Here is a 19,561-nt window from a genome sequence, read left to right on the forward strand (position 1 = left end):
GCTCTGCCTGTGTCTGATCATCAAAGGAGCATCCCATGGAGAGGGGACACTGAGGCTAGCAGGGTATGGTCTTGGCTTAAAGCGCCCGGTTACCAAGTCCAGGAGACCCAGAGCAAACCATCTGTGCATAGTCAGGTCCTAAGACTGTTCTGCCCGCGAGAGGACATGCAGACAGGATTGCTACGGGGCTGCTGCTTCAGCTCAGGGTCTGGGATTCCTTCAAGAAGTATTTATTGGGCCAATGTGCCTAAGTGCTGTCCTCGTCATCTTCTACTGCCCTCAGTCACAGTGATGAACTTGGGTCAGCCTGTGCAGGTTTTGGGAGAGTGGGTTACTAGGTGGAAGGAATCCCCAGAGTGAAGCCTCAGAGACAGAAAATGGGTTGAATTTGGCCCCCTGGGGAGTGGTAGGAGATGAGGCTGGGAAGTCCAAGTTCAGGGGTGGGGGCTGCCTATATCTTAGTGTCTTTTGAGGTCTGGCTCAGATACCATCTCCATGAAGCCTGCTCGATGCTGCCAGACCTTGGGACTTCTTAGCCATGCCATGGGCTGCCTTGTGGCAGGATGGTGGATCTCTGAAGGTGGCCGTGGGCCCCCTGGGTGTGGAGACCGGGTAATGCCCATTTGGGTAAATGAACCTCCCCACTTTCTCGCTGTGTGCTTGGAGCAGTGCTTGGTCTATGGACATATGAGTCTGGGTAACATTGTGGGACATCAGTGAGGCAGCTGCCTTTGTCTGGTCCCATGGTAGGTATGCTTTTACTGGGAAGCCCTCAACCCTTAATCCTCACCACGTCTTAAGTTTGTCTCCATTTGTCAAATGGTGAAATTAAAATTCAGAAAGGTAAAGTAACTTGCTCAAAGCCACACAGCTAATAAGTAGCCCAGTCAGTATTTGAACCCTGGTCCGTGTGGCATGAATCCTAGGATCAGCTCTCGGATATGCCATTCTGAGAGGATGGGCCATGAGTGGGCTTGGCATGGGGTTGGCTCACAGGAAGATGATTCAAAAGGGTTGGTTCTTCTTTCCTCTCCCTCCGCAGACCTAGTGCAGGCTTGGACCATGGAAAGCCCAGTGCAATCCACCAGCCATCTGGTATCTTCTTGTGTTTTTCTGGTACTTTCTTGTGTTTAATGAATATTTCTTGAGTTCCTATTATGTGCTTAGGCAGTGGGGATTCAGTGAATAAAAAAAGACCCTTCCTGCCCTGATATACACACGAGAAAGACAGACAATAGACAAGTGAAATATACAGTGTATTGGAAGATAAAAAGTGCTGTGGAGAGAACATAGCAGAAAAAGGGGCAGGCCTGAGGGTGGGGGGGCTAGGGAGGAGTGGGGAGAAGATATTGCAATTTTTAAAAAGTGGCCTGCGAAGTCCTTATGGAGAACATATTTATGTAGATCTGAAGGAGGTGAGGGAGTGAGATGTGCAAACTTCTAGGGAAAGGCCCAGGCAGGAACAGCATGTGCAAAGGTCCTGAGGTGGATATGTGCCTGGACTAGCCAGAAGTCCAGTGGGTCTGGAGCGGAGGAAGCAAGGGAAGAGTAGTAGGAGGAGGGGTTGGAGGGAACGGGGAGCCTGTTCACACAGGACCTGTTGGCTGCTGTATGATCTTGGGCTTTTGTTCTGAGGGAGATGAGTGATGCAGGGTTCTAACAGAGGAAGGATGAGATGCGAGTGGCCTTGTGTCCAACCAGATGGAGGCGCTGGCTGGAGAATGCCCTCTGTCCCTTCCTGGCTGGGAGAGAGGCAGCAATAAAGACTGCTGAGTGAGATGGGGGGTGGTGAGCCACAGCAGGACAGGCACTCCTTGGGGTTTCCTGTGGGCCAGGGGAGGCCCAGAGACCTGGGTTCCACTGGCTCTGTGGCTGAGCTGCTGGGTCGTCTTCGATCATTCCTTGCCTTATGTGCTCAGCTCTCGATTGGGACTAGCAATGCTCGAGCTGTTGTCAGGAGCCAACTACTGTGGGGGCCCGGAGGTTGGGCGGGGGGGCATCAGGGAAGGCTTTCTAGAGGTGGGAACCCTTGAGCTGAGCCTTAACGTCCAAAAAGTATGAAGCTGGGTGAAAGGAACACGGGTGACAATGGGGAGGATGGGGGAGGGCATCCAGGAGGAGGTACAGTGTGAGCAAAAGCTGAGAGGCTGGAGAGCAGGACACCAAAAAACAATGCGTGTTGAATGAGCTAAGCGACAGCCTCTGGGGAGTGGGGAGGCTGGAAGGCCCCTCCCTTCCATGGGGCACGGAGGGTTTGTTGTCCCCACCCCCACTGCAGCAGCTGGCCGGCGGCCGGGGCTGGGGCTGTCCCTTCAGCGGAGCCTTCTCTGGCCACCTCTGGGGCTCCCCGGGACCGGCCCCGCCCCTCGGGCTGCGCGGGAGGCAGGGGCGGGGCCAGGCGTCCCAGAGCCGGGCGGGAGCTCGTCCGGAGCAGGTGGGGAGGGCCGGCGGCGGCGGCGGCGGCGGCGGGGCTGCCGGGGCTTGGCCTCCGGGGCCAGAGCACTAGTCCCCACCTCTCCCCTCCTCGCATGCCCCCCATGCCTACCAGATTTTTGCCTTGGCCTGGGCCCCCGACGAACCAGCCTCACCTCCCTGTCGGGCGGGGATTCGGGGGCTGAGCTGTTTGAGGTCCCAGGGCCAATGCAGTGCCGCCTCCTCCGGGGCCTGGCGGGAGCCCTCCTCACCCTTCTGTGCATGGGGCTCCTCTCCCTACGGTACCACTCGAGCCTGTCCCCACAGGGCGTGCAGGAGACCCCCAGGCTGTGCCCGCCAAGCCCTCTGTCCCGTGAGCTGCGGCTGCACGATGTCTTCATTGCAGTCAAGACGACCCGAGCCTTCCACCGCTCCCGCCTGGAGCTGCTGCTCGACACGTGGGTCTCCAGGACCAGGGAACAGGTGACAAGTGGGCAACTCTGGGCCCCAGGAGTGGGCCCTGGCCTGAGGGATGCCCGGAAGCCTTTCTTTTGGGCTGGGGTCCCTGGTGGCCTCCAGGGAGAAGCCACCTGCCCACCTGCCCTATCTGGGCTTGTCTTCCCATTTCTCTCTCCTCCTGGGATCAGGGGCTCCTGCCGTCCTGCCTGTGCCCCTCGCTGGCCCTGGAGCCAGGTTCTCCTCAGGCCCCCTGCTCCCTATCTTTCAGGGGCCAGCCCGGGCCCTGCTCCAGACTCCTGGGGGTCCCTCTCGTCCCTGGCTGTTCTAGCACCGGTTTGCTCCTGCCCACCTTAGCCCAGCCTGGCGATGGGACCAGCAGGAGGTTCTGGGAGGCTGGGGTAGAGACCTCTGTGAGGTCTTGACTCTGATGTGTGCCCAGGCCAGGCTGTCCCCATTGCAGGCCCCGGCGGCTCTGGCTGTGCTGGGGTGGGGGGAACAGGCGCTGAGCCGCCGAGGAGAGGAAGGTCTAGGGGTCACCTTTTGGGCAGAGAGGGGCGGGGCGGGGGGGCATCCTTTCAGAATTCCTGACAGCCCTGGGCACCAGGGCGTGCCCGGCACAGCTGAGCCTCATCTCCTGTGCTCCTTTCCTGTGGGGCAGTTTGGGACGGAGCGGGGAGGTCCGCTGTGAGGGGGTGGCCAAGCGAGGGAGTGATGGCGGGGAGAGGTTAGAGGTGTGCCCAGCATGTGAGTATGTGTGTGTGCATGCGTGTGTGTGTGTGTGTGCCTCTGCATGGAGCCCGTTATCCGCCTTAGATGGGCCATGACAAGACGTGTGTGGATGACAGGGGCGCGTGACTTGTGTCTTTCTGGGGACAAGCTGAGTCCCTCTGGCTCTTGCCCTCCCCAGACCCAGTGCCCTCCCCAAGCCAAGTCAGTGATTTAGGGAACCATCTCTGGGGAAGGTGAAGGCTTTACACACACACAGAGCTTTACACACACACTACTACGGTGACTGGCTCAGTGGGAGGAAGTGACTGGGCCTTTGGAGGGGACTGGGGGCTCCTGGGAGACCAAGGAGTAGGGAAGGTGATGTCTATAGGAGCCCAGGGCCTTCTGGGACGAGGGCACCCCACCCCCGATTTCCTGACCATGATGTTCTAGCACCCTATCTAACCCTTCCTCCAGTGGGACGCCAGCACCCAGGTTCTTCCCTGGGCCCCAGAGCTGCTTCTCATCTTGGGGGAGATTCCGGTTCCTCCTGCGGAAGCCGCAGAGTCTAGCCCTCCCCGCAGACCTTCCTGTTTATGGTGCTGCGTCTGTGTACCCGGGAGCCTGCCTCACGTGATCTGAGGCCCCTTCCTGCCTTGCCTTGATCACCATGGTGGTGCCCTTGCCCCGGATGAGGAAACTGAGGCCAGAGAGGGGAAGTGCTTGTCAGCGTCACCCCAAAGGCCTAGGGGCGCAGAGCCCAGGGGAACCCAGCCCCCTCCTCCCGGCTGGGACCCTTATTTCTCTGCTGAGACCCAGGATCCCGGAGCTGCCTCATCACTCGGCTTACAGGAGAGGGTCCTTGGGCCCCCAGCCTGGGTGGCCCTGGCAGGACCATGTCAGCAAAGGAGAGGAAGCAGCCACCCACTCTGTGTCTCGAGCTCAATCCCACATGCCAGCTAGGCAGGCAGTGGGAGGAGCTGTCAGCGGCTCAGTACCCCAGGGGCTGCCCATCAGATGCCTCGCTCCCTTTCACCCCATCGACAGCCACGAGAGGGAGGGATTGAGGTAGGAGATGAATTCACTCAGTTGCGCAACCCCCACCCCAGCACAAAGGGACAGAGTCAAGAAAACTTGTCCTTTATGCAGAGTTGAGAACAGGAAGGATGCTTGCATTGAGGAAGAGGAAGGGAGACAGGGAGACACATTCTTACTGTACCGCACCTTGTCTGGGGCCCCTTTGTCTCTATCCTTTGGCTCATCTCTCTCTGCGACCTTGGCCGAGGCCCTCCCCTTTTCAGCCCTCAGTTTCCCCATCTGCACGGGACAGGAGGGTCTCGGAGCCTCTCTTAGCTCTGCCATCAAGAGCAGGCCTGAGCTGGTTAACTCCAGGGCTGGGCGCCCGCCCCAGCTGGTTAAGGGCAGCCGGGTGGCAGGTGGGCCTTTGTTGCGGCAGGCTGGGGCTCATGTGGCCTTTGTCCCAGGCAGAGGGGGCGGGCTGGGGGAGGCCCGTTTTGTGATCAGTGGGGAGAAGTTTCCCTTCCCCGCAGGCCCCTCGAGTGCAGTGGGTTGGGGGTGGGGCCGCAGTGCCTGCCTCACATCTTCCAGCAGATGGCCCCCAGCCCCCCTCCCCTGACCCCAGCGGGCTGCCTGGCCTTTTGTTTTCCTGTGAGGTTTTAACCATTGTCAGAGTCTCCTCAAACAAATTAAATGCAACCCTTGGCTCAGAGGAAACTCTGCCCACTGCTCTGTGCCAATCTCAGGGTTCCGGGGGACTGGAACACCAGCCTCACGCGCCCCGCCTAGCCCCCAGCCCTGCTGCAGGAAACCCCCACTTCCCCACTGATTCGGGCTCATTCATCCATCAGCAAGTATGCCCTGACCCATTTGGCCCATGCTCCAAACTCCAGAGAGTTCCAACGTCTGATGGCTGTTTGGTGGCAAAAGTTTGCCAGGGAGCAGGGCAAGAAAGGCCTGATTTCTTTCCTTGGCTCCCGGGGGGCTGTGTTGAAAACAGACTTGGGGTGAAGGTAGGACAGAGTTGGGAGACCAGGGCAAAGGTGACAGCAGCAAAGCCGGCAGGAGAGGACCATGGAGGGGCTGGGCCACCGCTGGCCATGCTGGCTGCTGTGGAGAGCTGGCATCCTGGGTGAGGAAGAGAGGAGGCATGGTGACCCCAAGGTGCTGGGACCCAGCAAGATGGGGAGCACCCAGAGGGGCACAGGTCTGGGGGGAGCTGGGCCACTGAATCTGAGGCACCCAGGGAGAAACTGTGGCTGCCGTGGGGTTTGATGTCTTCTTGATGGGGCTGAATGCCAAGAGGCAAGATAGCGTTGCTGAGGCAGTGGATGGGACAAAGAAGAGGGCCAGTGTCGGGCCGCCAGAACTTTCTGCAGGGATATCCGGGGACCTCCAGTGTTCTCTAAATCTGAAGGCGGGAGACACATCCCAGGGAGGGGCTGCTGAGGAGCTGGGTGCTGCCCAGGCCTCTCAGAGGTGAGCTGGGTGCTGGCACAGGGAGATAAAGCAGACCAGGCCTGTGCCCTTCAGGATGTCACTGTCTGGTGGGAGAGTCCAAAGGACAGATTTCTGTAACTGAGGGGCTGCTGTTACTTACCATCAGGTGGAATAGGTGGCTGAGGGACACATGGGAGGGGTGTCAGGGAAGGCTTCCTGGAGGAAGCGGTGACTGAACTAGGACTTAGGGGACAAGAAACGGGCACAGCATGAGCAAAGGCTCAGAGGAGTGTGCATGTGTGTGGCACATTTGGGGAACTGAAAAACCTTTGGGTTTAAAAGAGGGGTGGGGCAGGAAGTGGCGAGATAGGCTGCATCAGGCCCAGGGGCTGGGTGGACCCTCATGGCCACACTTAGGAGGTGGCCTTTATCCCAAGGGCAGTAGGGAGCCACAGAAGGCGCTAGGCGGGGTGGTGAATATGGGTATTATCTGGTTCTGGTGCCGACAAGAGAACAGATCTGAAGATCTTGCACGAATCCATTGAAAGATAGTATGTAGCTCAGAAGGCCCATGGTTATAGGCCCTGGGGAGACAGGACTTCTTCCTTTGTGCCCCTTCCTGTGCCCAACCCTGGCTTCTGGCCACCGATGCCTCAGTTTCCCTCAAGATAGGAAGCAGAGCCTGGCTTCACTGCCACCTCTTTCTTCTCCTTTCTCACATCATCTCACTTTACCATCACAGCTACCCCTAGTCCCCATTTTCCAGCCAGGTAAACTGAGGCTCAAGGCAGGGTTTGATCTGACCTGAAGGGCTGGTTCCTGGAAACCAGGGAGAAGTTTGTGGCTGAGCAGAGAGGGGCGTGCAGTTGGAGGCCTGAGTCTGGAAGGAGGACAGGGCCAGCTCCGGGGTGGCTGAGGGCCTTTCAACAGGTGGGATGCTTTTTCCTTGGTCCTCCCTTGGAAAGAATTCAAAATTGTCCAGGGTTTGGGCAGGGCCCCCTGTGGGTCAGAGGAGGCTCTTGCTGTGCTTGGCAGACAAGAGGACCTGCTCAGGCAGGGAAAGGGACATGTACTGGGCAGGGTGTGGAATGGGGGTTAGATGGGTCCCCAGCTGCGTTCCGTCTGGCCCCAAGCGACCTCAATTTGTCTCTCGTTCAGTTTGTGTTCAATTTATCTAGGGCCTGAGTGGCCTCTCCCTGCCCAGGGTTGGGGGCGTTTTGAGACCTGTGGGTCTGAATCCCAGCTCAGCAGTTTCCAACTGCACAACCATAGTCTGTCCCTTAGCCATCTTGTGAGGGGAAGAGCCTTGCCCTCTGTGAGGGGAACAGATCACCTGGCTCAAGGTTCAGGGAGGTCATCAGAGCTGGGGTTGGATCACGATGTAAAACTTCTGAGATGTGTAAGGACCCCGCACCTGCCCTGGGGCGGCCGGTGTGGCTATGGAGAGACGTGACCAACTCCCCAGGCTGGTGTGGTGCCCCAGGGCGTGGGTCTTCCCACGTGGAGTCTGTCTCCTGACAAAGTGTCTTGGGTTGCGTAAGTGTGGTGATGGAGGGGCCAAGTGGGACTGCAGTGTGTGTATGTGTGTGGGATAGAATACGGTGTGACTCTGGGAGGGTCTCCATGGGCGCTGGTCTATAAGGGTGCTCGTGCAGGTGACACAGTGGGTGGTGCATGCTGGGAGGCTGTGTTGTGTGTCTTGTGGGGGTAGCTGAGAAAGTCATGGTGTCTGAAAGGAGTGTGTGATGATGTTGGGGTTGTGTGTCTGTCACTGATGGAGGGCACAGCTCTGGACCCGTGTTTCAGCAGGGGCGTGGCTGTGGGCTGCCCTTGGTCGACTCCGGTCCTGACTCCTCCCTCTTTCTCCTTCTTAGACGTTTGTCTTCACCGACAGCCCAGATGAAGGCCTCCAGGAGAGACTGGGTAACTTCAGATGGGGGTGGAGACTCCTCAGTTGTTTCCAGGGAAAGCTGGTGTGGCTGTCCCCTGGTCCCGGGTCCCCAGGAAATAGGGCTGCCCTCCTTTGCCATGTGGGGAGGGGAGCAGGCTTCTTTGAAGTGGGTGTGGCATGAGGAGCGGCTGTCCTGGACAGTACCCTGGACCCCTGGGTCCCAGCCCAGCCTCCCATTCATTAGCTCTGGGGTCCTGGGAGGGTCAGCCCTCCCTGGCGTCTGTTTCCCCATGTGTAAAATGAGAATGGGTGGGGTCTTGCTCTTCATTCTCACGGTGGGTAGACCTGAAGGGAGGACCCGGGCTGGGTCCCCTGACTTGTCCGCACTTTTCAGGGTCCCACCTCGTGGTCACCAACTGCTCTGCTGAGCACAGTCACCCCGCCCTGTCCTGCAAGATGGCTGCTGAGTTTGACACCTTCTTGGCCAGCAGGCTGCGGTGAGTGCACCTGGGTCTCTGAGGGCAAGTGTGACCTTTGCCTCGGTCTAGTTCCCGAATAGGTGTTGTGACAAAAAAGTGAAGTCAGCTGGGTCCTATGAATTTAAGCATGTAAGGGCCTCCTGGGATCTGTCTCTGGGCAGACGGTCTGGGTTCAAATCTTGCCATTTACAGACTGTGTGACCTTGGGCAGGTGTCTTAACCTTTCTGAGCCTCTGTTACCACCTGTTAAGCGGGCACGCTTTCCTCAGGAGCTCACATAGGGCATGGGCTTTCGGTGTTAGCTACTCTCTCCCTGCCTAATTTTGCTGACTGACTTATGGGGGGCGCAGGGGAGTCTGGCTAGCCCGCAGCCCTTGGGAACCCTCCTCCAAGCTTCCCATCCCCTTTTTGTCCCCACAGGTGGTTCTGCCACGTGGATGACGACAACTACGTGAACCCAAGGGCACTGCTGAAGCTGCTGAAAGCCTTCCCACAGACTCGCGACGTCTACGTAGGCCGGCCCAGCCTGAACCGGCCTATCCGAGCTTCTGAGCCCAGGCCCCACAACCGCACGGTGGGTCCCTTGTTCCCTTCCTTCCTCCTTCATGCGTTGACCCTGGGCGGAGCCATATGGGGGCGGGGACACCGGGGCGGAGCCATGTGGGGCGGAGCCATGTGGGGGCGGAGCCATGTGGGGCGGAGCCATGTGGGGCGGGGCCATGTGGGCGGGGCCATGTGGGGGCGGAGCCAGGTGGGTTTTCAGTCCCATTTGGTCTCCTCGCTGTGTGTTTGGGTTGCTGACTTCACCACCGATCCTGTCTTCTCTGTGAAATGGGGAGACTGAGATGTTACGGGTGAGGCGCAGACTCCGGCATACAGTAGGGCCTCAGTCACTGAGGAGCAGCAGCTCCTTCTGGTCACACAGTGACAGGGATGTGGGGGTGGGGTTGGGGTGGGATGGGGGGTGGGGGCGGTGAGCTGAGGCTCCGACTCCATGACAGGGCTCCCAGCCCCTGATATTGTCAGGCAGTTGTACAGACTGTTCAGATGCCGGATACCGTTGGGCCTTGTGGTAAATTGCACTGCCCCCCACCTCCTGAGCTCTCCCCGCCCCTCTGTACCCCTCCTTTGTCCGGACTTCACTGACCGGCAACTAAAGAGGTGACACCCGGCACAATGGGGTCCCCAGCACCAGCTTCAGCTCCAGATCTAGATGGACGCTAATGAGGGCTGTGAGATTTAGGAAACAAATAAGCCAAAAATCAGGATAACAGTTAAATTGGACTTTCAGCTGAACAGCGAAGAATTTTGTAGTGTAAGTACGGAGCGTGGTTCTCTCCTGGTCCCCAGGACCCACCAGGCTTCTGGCATTGGTGTGGCCCAGGCCCCTAGAGGGCTCCCTTGGCCCCAGGGAAAAGGCTAGTCAGGGGGCGCCCCTCCCTCGAGACAGCATGTGGAGCAGGAGCTGGGCCGCAGTGGGGCTCTCTACCACCCCTGCTCACCATCTGCTTCGTTAGGGAAACCAAGAGTAGGAAACACACAACCTTAATTATCAGCGGCTAATCGGCCTCTGAGCCCTAATTAAATCCTCTTGGGCCCTGGGGGTGTGTGTGTAAGTCTACTCCAGGTGAGCGAGGGGTGCCCCAGGCCCCCACACCACCACATGCTTGGCTGTAGGGGTTGAGAATGCCATTCTGGAGCCTGGTTCCCTGGCTTCATACACCAGCTCTGCCACCTCCTGGCTTCCCGACCTTTGCTCAAGTCACCCCACCCTTCTGTGCCTTAGTTTCCTCATCTGCAAAATGGATGATAACCGTCCCCACCTAATAGGGTCGTTGTGAGCAGAAAGGGGAACAATTCAATGAGGTCACGTACCCAAGTGCTTGGAATGGGATCTGGCACGTGTTGACACTAGTGAATGTCAGCAGTCGGTACCCAACCCAACCCAGCTCAGCCTTCATCTTGGGGCCTTCTTCCTGGGGAGGTTCAGCACCTGCTGGGGACACCCAGGCCCCAACCCCTCAATGGGCACTAATACCCATGCCCCCTGGCGGGATCCCTAGACTCTGTCCCAAAGTGTCCTAGCCTGTTTGGATTCTGGGGTTCCCCCCAGGCTATGTGGTGTGGGGGGAGATAGCAAAAGGGGGCAAGATTTCTGGCTCAGGCTCAGTCCCAGCTGTGGGACCTCAGGCTGGTGACCTCCCTTCTCTGCATGTCAGTGCTCAGGGTTGGGCATGTCTACTGTTACTGCTGTTGTTCCTTTAATTATCTGGGAGGAGAAGCCCTGGACCCATAGGTCATTAAACAAGCATTCATTGGGCACCAACTGTATGTCAGGATCTTAAGAACCTGTTCATTCTGCTTAAGGCCTGAACACCTCTGTCTAAGAGGGCGGCATTTCCAGAAGCAGCTCATAGAGGTCTTTAGGGGGAAGACACAGGGATGGCTGAACTGGAGCAGGGGTGCTCAAAGGTGACAAATCTGAGGCCCAGAGAGGAGTGGTGGCTTTCTCTAGGTTACACAGCTGGGCAGTGGAGGAGGCTGAGGCCCCAGAATCAGGCTTCCCAGCTTCCTGCCCCGGGTTCTTCTCATTGCTGCATCATAGGAGATAACCCAACCCCATGCAATGTGCATCAATTAAGCACCAACTGTGTACTTGGGAGAAGGTAACCATAGGGAATTTGGTCAAGAGATAGGACAGCTGAAAGGGAGCAGGGTTTGCCAGAGCCTTAGAGAAATTCTTAGTTGTGACTTCACGAGGCCTCCCAGAGAAGCCGGGCAGAGAGTGGTTTAAACCCCAAGGGAGGTTACGGGTTCCTGAGACTGAGATGTCAAGGGGTTTGCTGGCCTGCCCATCCTTCTCTCTTTACTCCGTGGGAAGCTTCATTCTCTCCTTGTGCAGAAAAGCTTTCTCAGTCCCTGGAGCTGGAAGTGATGAGGCCAGTGCAGGTGGCTTGGTACGGGGTATTTGAGGAGGATCGCTCCCAAGCCTGGTGACCCTGTAGAAAGCGTCTCTTCCTCCCAGCTAGCATAGGGAGCTCAGGGAAGAACTTGGATTGGCTGGCCTAAGTCATGTGCCTGTCACTGGGCCAATCACAGGGTCAGGGGGTGTGGCCTTACGATCTACCTTTCCTGGGGCACCTGCCCCCCTCCTGGGACCCAGGGGAGCAGGTGCTGTATTTGATGGCCCCTCCTGAACCACTTGGGGTGAGGTGGGGGGCATTCCTCTGGGGAAAGGGGTAAGGTGTGCTTGGTGGACAAATAGGTTACATCTAATTGGTGACCCCATCACTCTTAATTAGCCATGTGACTTTGGGCCTCAGTATTCTTATCTGTAAAATGGGCATGATGATGTCAAGCTGTAGCAAGACTTTAGTGAAAGGTGAAATAAAAAGGTTTTGAGTCATGCTGGTTGCCAATGGAGGGGGGCCCAGCTGTGGCCCCCCACCCCCAGGCTCATCCTGCACCTTGGCCCTCCCCACCTCTCCCCCCAGAGGCTGGTACAGTTCTGGTTTGCCACTGGGGGTGCTGGCTTCTGCATCAACCGCGAACTGGCTTTGAAGATGGCCCCGTGGGCAAGGTAAGCAAGCCCCACAGGTGGGTGGTGGAGAGCAGGGCCTGGTGTATGGGGGGGGGGTCCTTTGCTGCAGGAAGAGCTTGAGAGTGAGCTCAGGAGAAACCTGCCTCTCATTCATGCTGTGTCACAGTTACACAGTTAGTGGTGAGAAAGCCACCTGCCATCCTGCCATCAGGGCACTCTGCCACACACAGGCAAGTTGTGTAATCCCTGCAAGCCTCAGTGCCCCCATCTGTAAAATGGACCTGATAATATGATAGCTAACGGTTGGTGGGAGGGTGAACAATTGGGCTGGCACCCAGTCCCCCATGTCACAGGGGAGGTGAAGGCCAAGTGTAGAGGTGTTCAGAGGAAGGAAGAAGTAGGGCCTTCTGCTTGGGGCCAGGAGGAAGGCTTCCTGGAAGAGGTGGCCTTTGAACTGGGATAGCCCTAGAGGTCCCCGAGTGAAGGGGATCCTGGGGGTTGCCGAAGCCCCCAATATGGGATGAGGGTACTGGTATTCTGGAGAGGAAGTAGCAAAGGCCTGGCCTCTTGAGGGCTGCGTGGACAGGCTGTTGTTATTAGCAACTGTTGTTATTAGCAACAGTATCCGTGTTGCTCCCTTATATTGGGGGCCCATTCTGAGCCGGGCCTGCGCTTCACTAGGGCGTCAAGACTGACTGCTTGTCAGTCTTGTTTCCACAGCTAAGGAGACTGAGGCTTGAGAGGTTGGGCAAGTGATTGGTCCAAGGTCACCCAGGTCTGAGGTCACTCAGCTGCTGGCTTTGACTCCAAGGCCTGCCTGCTTTGCCAGTACACCACCCCAGCCTGCTCCAACCTGGATGGGAGGGGTCCTCCAGGGGGGAACTCGGGCCCCGGTTGGGAGCTGTAATGCTGTCGTAGGGCATGTCCAGCGCAGGTGTGTACACGTAACCAGGGGTCCTCCCTGGGCCTGGTGCCCCCATCTGGGCTTCTGCCCACCTTTATGGTATATTTGTGTGAATTGGAAAAAGTATCCCCCTTGGGCAGGTGCAGCCCTTGGGCACAACCTGGAATGAGAAGGGAAGGCTGGGTTTCTGCACCCACTGTGCCCCTCAGTCAGGCATTCTATACAGCAGGACAGCCTGCCCAACCTGGCCCCCAGGAGTGTTCATGGGGTATGCAGTCCGGTGATGCCCTTGCCTGGGACACGGCCCCTCCCCTCCTCCACATCTGGCTCACTCCGGTGCATTCTGCAAGACTCCGTTTAAAGCCTGCCATTGCCATGATTAAATGAAAAGCAAAACAAAAGTGTGCCACCTCCTCTGGGAAGCCCACCTTACCCTCCCTCTGTCTCCCAAGCCTCATGCTTTCCTCTGACTTCAGAGCCAGTCCTGCCCTGAAATGATGTGTTCCTCTGTCTCCCTTCAGAATGGGGGCCACTGTCAAGGGCAGGAAGCTTTTCTTTCTCATCTCTGTATCCGCAGCCCCAGCACAGTCCCTGGCACACAGGTAGCTCCTGGAGTTCAGCAATGAATGAATGAGTGAATGAATGTAAAGAGAGGAAGGGATACATTTATAAAGGGCTTCTTCTTGCCATTCTTCCCCTTGAACTTCACAATAGCCCAGTGAGGGCAGGGCCATTATCACGCCCATTTCGCAGAAGAGGAAGCTGAGGCTCCCCTGGTTCGTGGCTTGCCGGAAGTCACCCGGTGCCCAGGAGGTAGATGCTGGAGCTGGAGCTCTGCTCTACCCACCTGTCCCTGGGAGGGAGGGCCTTCTGGGAGGCAGGGCGAGCTCTGTGCCACTCGCCAGTGCCCGGCTCTCTCTCTCAGTGGCTCCCGCTTCGTGGAAACATCCGCCCTCATCCGGTTGCCCGACGACTGCACCGTGGGCTACATTGTCGAGTGCAAGCTAGGCGGCCGCCTGCAGCCCAGCCCCCTCTTCCACTCCCACTTGGAGACCCTACAGCTGCTGGGGGCTTCCCAGCTCCCAGAGCAGGTGAACTGGCCTTGGGGCGATAGGAGAGGGATGCATGTGTGTGTGGGGGGTATTCCCTACTGAGGGGGAAACTGAGGCCCAAGGTGGGGAAGCACCCTCAGATGGACCCACGTGACTCAGCCCTCTCCACCACCAGCCCTCAAGGGTTAGCGTTTATGATGCTCAAATTCTTCGGTCTGGTCCCCAGTGCCAGCTGCAACGACCTGCATGGACCAGGTGAAGCTTACCTTCAGGTTCAGACTGCTCCCCTCCCTGCCTTCTCCACTCCCTCCTGTCCCTCTTCCATCCCCCAGCATCCCTCCAAAGGGGTCAGGCATGCCCTTTCCAACTCTGCCTGTTGGCTGTCCCGCCTTCATCAGAGCTTACCTGCCCGCTGCCCCCCTGCTTTTGTTCTAACCCAGATGTTGCTGGGAGAGAGCAGGTGCTTAGTGGGAAACCTCAGGCATAATGTCTGGCTGGGGGGGGGTACCCCATTCCACCACCTGGCAAGCAACAGCTCTACGGAGTTCCAGCTGGCTCTGTCTTGTGCCCGCGGCCGTCCTCCTCTGGGTGGCCAGTCCTGTAGGGGATCCTGGCTGGGAAGGTCCCTGAGATCCTCCACCCAACAGTGTGAGTCAGAACCCTTTGGTAGCGAGGGACACAAATGCAGCACAGACCGTATGTTGGGCATGTAAGGGCTCATGAGCCTGGGAAGCCGGGGGCTGCTTGTAAGTTCCGGCTGAGTCTATGTGCCCAGACTGTCCCCACTCTGGCCTGTCTTCCCTGACATTGGGCTCACCCTGAGGGAGGCTCGCTCCTCGGGGGGCAAGATGGCAGCTCTAGGTTTCCACCCCACCCCAAGGAAGAGCACTCCTCCTTCCGCCACATCCCAGGGCTGGTGCTCAGTGGTCTGGAAGGCCTGAGCTGGTGCTCGTGGAAGGCCGGCTTGTGTCACACGACCCGTCCCCTCCCAGAGCCAGGAGTTAGTGTGGATTCACCAGGCCTGGACCTGGGCTGTAGTGTTGGCCTCGGTAAGACCGGATGGACTGAAACCAGGAAAGGGGCACAGACTTTGGGCAGCCCAAACCAGGTACCCTAATGGCAGGGATTTCCAGAATACCCACCACGCCGGACACCGTGCGTGGCTTTATCTGCTTTAACTCTGCTTCCTTCCAACATTTGCGTGAGGGGAGCTCTAACATTCCCATTCTGTAGGTGGAAAAACTGAGGCCCAGAGAGCAGAACTAACCATGGCACAGTTAACATTAGGCAGTGGGGGATTTGAACCCTGCCTGGGTGGCCCCTAAGCCCACGGTCTTTAACCACTGTGGTCGACTGCTTCTCGACAAGGGGCATTAGCCCATGTCCTCATTGCGTGTGGAGTATCCCAAGGGTCCAGGTGGAGACGGAGTGCCAAGGCCCCACAGTGAGTCTCAAGAAACTGCTGTCCAGGCATGGAATTTACTGGAAGGGTGCTTTTCCCTCTTGAGACTCAGTTTCCTAGTCTATAGGCAAGGGATTTTTTCCAGCCTCTCAGGTAGGGCCACTGCTGGGGATGCAAATTAGGGATAGTGCCCCACAAGCTTGAAGTTCCTGCAGAGTGGGGTGGGCTCCTCAGCGAGTGCTAAAGGTGGGATTTTAGGGGCAGAGGCAGGCTCTCTGCGCCCCTCAGAGTGCCTCATGGGCTTTCCCTGCTTCTGCCCCAATACTGCCCCCTTGTGGTGTTCTCTGTGGGACACCCCACCAACCTTCATTTTCTTCTCTGCTTTTCTCTGCCCAGGTCACCCTCAGCTATGGCGTCTTCGAGGGGAAGCTCAATGTCATTAAGCTACAAGGCCCCTTCTCCCCCGAGGAGGACCCTTCCAGGTGAGTCTAGGGGCTCAAACTATAGGATCGGAGCTGGGGGTCTGAGTCCGGGTGTCCAAACATAGGGGAACCTGGAGGGAGGGAAGGCTTTGGAAGCTGACAGCACAGAGCTGGGAGTGCAGGGAGTGGATTTCAGTCTCTGCTCTCCCCCAGGATTGCTGTGTGACCTTGGGTGAATACCTTGCTCTCTCTGGGCCTCAGTCTCCCCATTTGGAGCACAAGGAGGCTGGGTGTCGTGGATCTGAAGGGCTTTCCCAGGCCTCTGGGATTCTTCAGGAGCTCCTGGAATACTGAAATGTCTTCCCTGAGCAAAGGAGATGTTCTAAGGGAAGAACTTCAGGCCCTGATGGGAAAATTTTATTTGAGCTTTTGTAGGCTCTCTGTTTCTTTGATACTCTTCAGTGGTCCTTTTCAGTAGGTAGGGCAGAGGGCTCATGACTGTTTAAGGGGCCCTGTGGCCAGGGCTGCGTTGAATAAGTTAGACATTACACAGAGACAGAGTTCGGCTCAATATAGGAAAAAAAATTCACATTTCTAAGATGAAAGGAGCCGCCTTCTCATGGGGTGAGCTCCTCGTCAGTGGAAGGGCATAGCTATAGCTAGACTATCAGGAGGTTTAAGAGCAGATGTGAAATTCTCTCTGAGCCTGAAGATTCTAGAATCCAAAGGTTCCTGCCTTGTAGGGCTGGAGCCGACTGGGGACTCAGATACATGTGACTGGATAGTCTGGCCTCAGCTGGGGTCTCATCGTGGCATCTCTGGCCTTTGGAGTCTCTCTAAACAGGTGGTTTCCATGAGTCCCGCCCCCCTCCCGGGGACATTTGGCAATGTCTGGAGACATTTTTGATGGTGATGACTCAGGAGGATTCTACTGGCTTCTCATGGGAAGAGGCCTAGGGTGCTGTAAACATTTGACAAGGCACAGGGCACCCCACAACGAAGACTTATGTAGCCCTAAATCGTAAGGGTGCTGAAGGGGAAAAATCCTGTTCCAAACCATCTCTGTGACATGGGCTCCCCTAGGAGCCCATGGAGTGAGCGTGCGAGTCGGGATGATCGTCTTGTCCATTTCTGGTCTCTCCACAGGTTCCGTTCTCTCCATTGTCTCCTCTATCCAGATACTCCTTGGTGCCCACAACTGATGGCCAGATGAACCCTGAACAGTGGGGCAAAATTTGGGCTGAGGCTTCTGGTTGTCCTTGGTCTCCCCAGGCAGCCCTGGGGACTTGTGGCAAGTGCCTTTTGCGTGGGAGTCCCTGGCTGGGCCTCTGAGTGGTGGGTCAACCCAGGATTGTATGGTGGCTGGCAGTGAAGGCGTAGCGTCCTAGGCCTCTGGGAGGTGGGTTGGACAGCCCAGAGAACAGGTGCACCAGGGGAGTGCCTGAGAGGCCCCAGGGGCTGGGCTTCTATGGGCCCTGGGTGGCTGAACTGAAAAAGCACAGAGAACCCCTGAACTGGGTTGGGGTTCAGGGTTCCTAACCTCCAGAGGATCACATGGGCCCTGGGGTGGGGTCTGGCCTCCACCCCCAGTTCTGGTCTCTGTCATTCCCCTGGGGTCAAGCACTGGACCATCCATTCCGAGCTCCTTCGGCTGGATCTCCAACCCCTGAGGGGGCCCAACTGGAATAAGGACAGAGCCCGGGGCCTGGGGCAGGGACTGTCATTGCTGACCAGTGGCCAGCTCCTTGCTCCGACCCCTGGCAAACAGATCCCATTTTGTTTGGGGTATCATCGTGCTCCGACCCAGATGGCGGATGGTGATGGTTCCCAGCCCATCGTGACGGTCCTTTTGCTCACTTTCCCAGCCTCCCTTGCTCAGTGTGTCAGTGTGAAGTAAGAAAGGCCAATGGAGAGGGTCCTGGGGAAGATTCTGTGGCCTGTACCCATCTTCATGCTGTGAACGTGGGCGTGATGTCTGGATCTGGGGCAGTTGCCTTGTTATTGTGAAGGAAAGGCCTTGACTGTCATGCATACTTGTCCCTTTTGGCATCTGGTTCTGTGAGAAGATTAAACACTTGTTTCAACCTCTCTTGGTCTGGTCTTCTGTTACGTGTGCAGCCGGTGTGTTCCTGGCTGGGGTGGGCTCTTAGGTCGGCCTGTCCCAGTGGTGGTGGTGTTGGTCTGGATCCCGGCTAGATGTTCCTGTTATGCATTTCCTGGTTGTATATGTGACCTTGAAGCATCCACTTCATCTCCCTGGGTTCTTTGCCCATTTTATAGAGGTGGGAAGGAACCCCTTCTCTGTGGGTTGACAGCTGGGTGGAATGATAGCGTGTTCGTGAAGGGCTCAGCCCGGCCTGGCACGGAGAAGGAAGGTTTCCGTGAGCAGTGAGTGCTCCTAGCGTGTGCTGAGTCATGGAGAGCCAGGGTGTGTGAGGGCGTGCGTGGCTGTGTGGTGTGGTGTGTCCCCTTTCCACACAGGTCTGTGCATAAGGACAGACGTGTGGTGAATGTACGTGTGGGTGCCCACATCACACATGTGTGTACTGTGTAGACACGTGTGACTGGGTGTGTGCCATGTGGCGCTGGTATGCCGCGGGCTACTTCTCCTTTTCTCTGTCCCCGGAGCCTGGGTTGGGGGTAGCGAGAGAACTGGGAGAGGCAGAGTGGAGACGTAGCTGAGGGAGTCAGCCTCTGGGGCAGAGAAAGGGGCAGTCTGACAGCTGGGATAGGAGGTGAATCGATCCAAGCGTGCTTAGGGTCACAGGTCGCAACGACCCACCTGAATGAAGGTAAACAGTCATGGCAGACGTTCAGGAATGCCGCTGCTGAAGTTGGGGAGCCATAGGAATGGGACACCTCTTCTCCCCATGCGCCCTTCCCAGTGGTGTGGGATGTTGGGGCCACCGTGGAAATCTGGGCTGGGGGTAGGAGGGAGGACAGAGGAGAGATCCCGAGGGATAGTGGGGCTCTAAGCCAGGCAACCAAGGCTGAGGGCTCCTTGGAGTGCACCCCTCCAGCCCCTGGAGGACCTCATCCTTCATGTACCTCTGGGACAACTGGAACCACAGAGCACCGGAGCCTCGGGCCTGGTTTTCAAAGGGGAATTTGAGGCCCAGAGAGGGACTGCCATGTACTTGTGGTCACACAGCAGGTCAAGTGCAGAGTCGGTCAAGTGCTTGGGCTCTTGCAAAGCCTCCTTTCTTTCTGGGCTAAGCTAAGGCTGGGTTTTTGGGACACGAACGGAGTAGGGATAGCCCTGGCCCTGCAGCCCTGGTGGGGGGTGGATGGGTGTGCTCCACAGCTGTTGTCCTCTCCACCCCGTATGCGGAAGGCTGCCGGCCGGCCTGCTTTTAGAAACAGCAGCAGCAGATTTGCGGGTTGTTCCCAGATCCTGGGGGTCGGGTGGAGGGAACAGGACTCGGGCCATCTGCTGCCTCCATTGTCCCAGAATAGCTATGGTAGGGAGGGGGAGCAGAGTCAGCAAGGATCAGAATTGGGATGGAGGAAGGGGGGGGTGGGTGGGTGTCTGGATTTAACCCTTTGCATGTCTGTAGGGGAGAGGATAAAGCTGCTTGCGCTCTGGACTGAGGTGACCCAAGTGGGCCCCACAGGCAGGGCTGGCAGAGTGGGGGAGAGGGACAAGGTTGGACCATGCTGTATTGGTCTTGAGGGGCCCCTTGGGCAGATATTATTCCCATTCGACAGATTAGGAGACTGAGGCACAGAGAGGGAGAAGGCCCATGGTCCAGGTCATAGGACTTAGAGGTAAGAGAATGAAGGCTTCAGGCAACTTGGTTCTGCAGTGGTCGCCTCAGCATGAGTTGACTCTGA

General features: G+C 57.5%; 1 protein-coding gene across 4 annotated transcripts; it reads left to right on the top strand.

Annotated features, from left to right (window-relative positions):
* Positions 1–2,432: 2,432 nt before the first annotated feature.
* On the top strand, positions 2,433–17,815 carry LOC111157518 (MFNG O-fucosylpeptide 3-beta-N-acetylglucosaminyltransferase). 4 transcript variants are annotated; one of them, XM_022518994.1, is made up of 8 exons: positions 2,436–2,895; positions 7,911–7,959; positions 8,322–8,424; positions 8,827–8,980; positions 11,901–11,986; positions 13,777–13,942; positions 15,702–15,787; positions 16,874–17,815. In XM_022518994.1, the coding sequence occupies exons 1-8, from the start codon at positions 2,641–2,643 to the stop codon at positions 16,938–16,940; spliced, it is 966 nt and encodes a 321-aa protein (XP_022374702.1). In that variant the 5' UTR covers positions 2,436–2,640; the 3' UTR covers positions 16,941–17,815. The 4 variants fall into 4 exon arrangements, with proteins under 4 accessions (XP_022374703.1, XP_022374702.1, XP_022374704.1 ...); XM_022518997.1 differs by lacking the exon at positions 2,436–2,895 and adding an exon at positions 2,918–4,647; XM_022518995.1 differs by lacking the exon at positions 7,911–7,959 and having other exon boundaries at positions 2,433–2,902.
* The last annotated feature ends 1,746 nt before the right edge of the window (positions 17,816–19,561 follow it).

This window comes from Enhydra lutris, unplaced genomic scaffold (genome assembly GCF_002288905.1).
Source record: "Enhydra lutris kenyoni isolate GAN:26980312 unplaced genomic scaffold, ASM228890v2 scaffoldscaffold55, whole genome shotgun sequence".
Lineage (NCBI taxonomy): Eukaryota > Metazoa > Chordata > Mammalia > Carnivora > Mustelidae > Enhydra > Enhydra lutris.

Bases quoted from the DNA above. Each gene is read 5' to 3' on its own strand.
- LOC111157518 (XM_022518994.1), top strand. From the start codon at position 2,641: ATGCAGTGCCGCCTCCTCCGGGGCCTGGCGGGAGCCCTCCTCACCCTT. The intron at 2,896-7,910 runs GTGACAAGTGGG...TCTCCTTCTTAG, and splicing joins TCTCCAGGACCAGGGAACAG to ACGTTTGTCTTCACCGACAG. The intron at 8,425-8,826 runs GTGAGTGCACCT...TTGTCCCCACAG, and splicing joins TTCTTGGCCAGCAGGCTGCG to GTGGTTCTGCCACGTGGATG.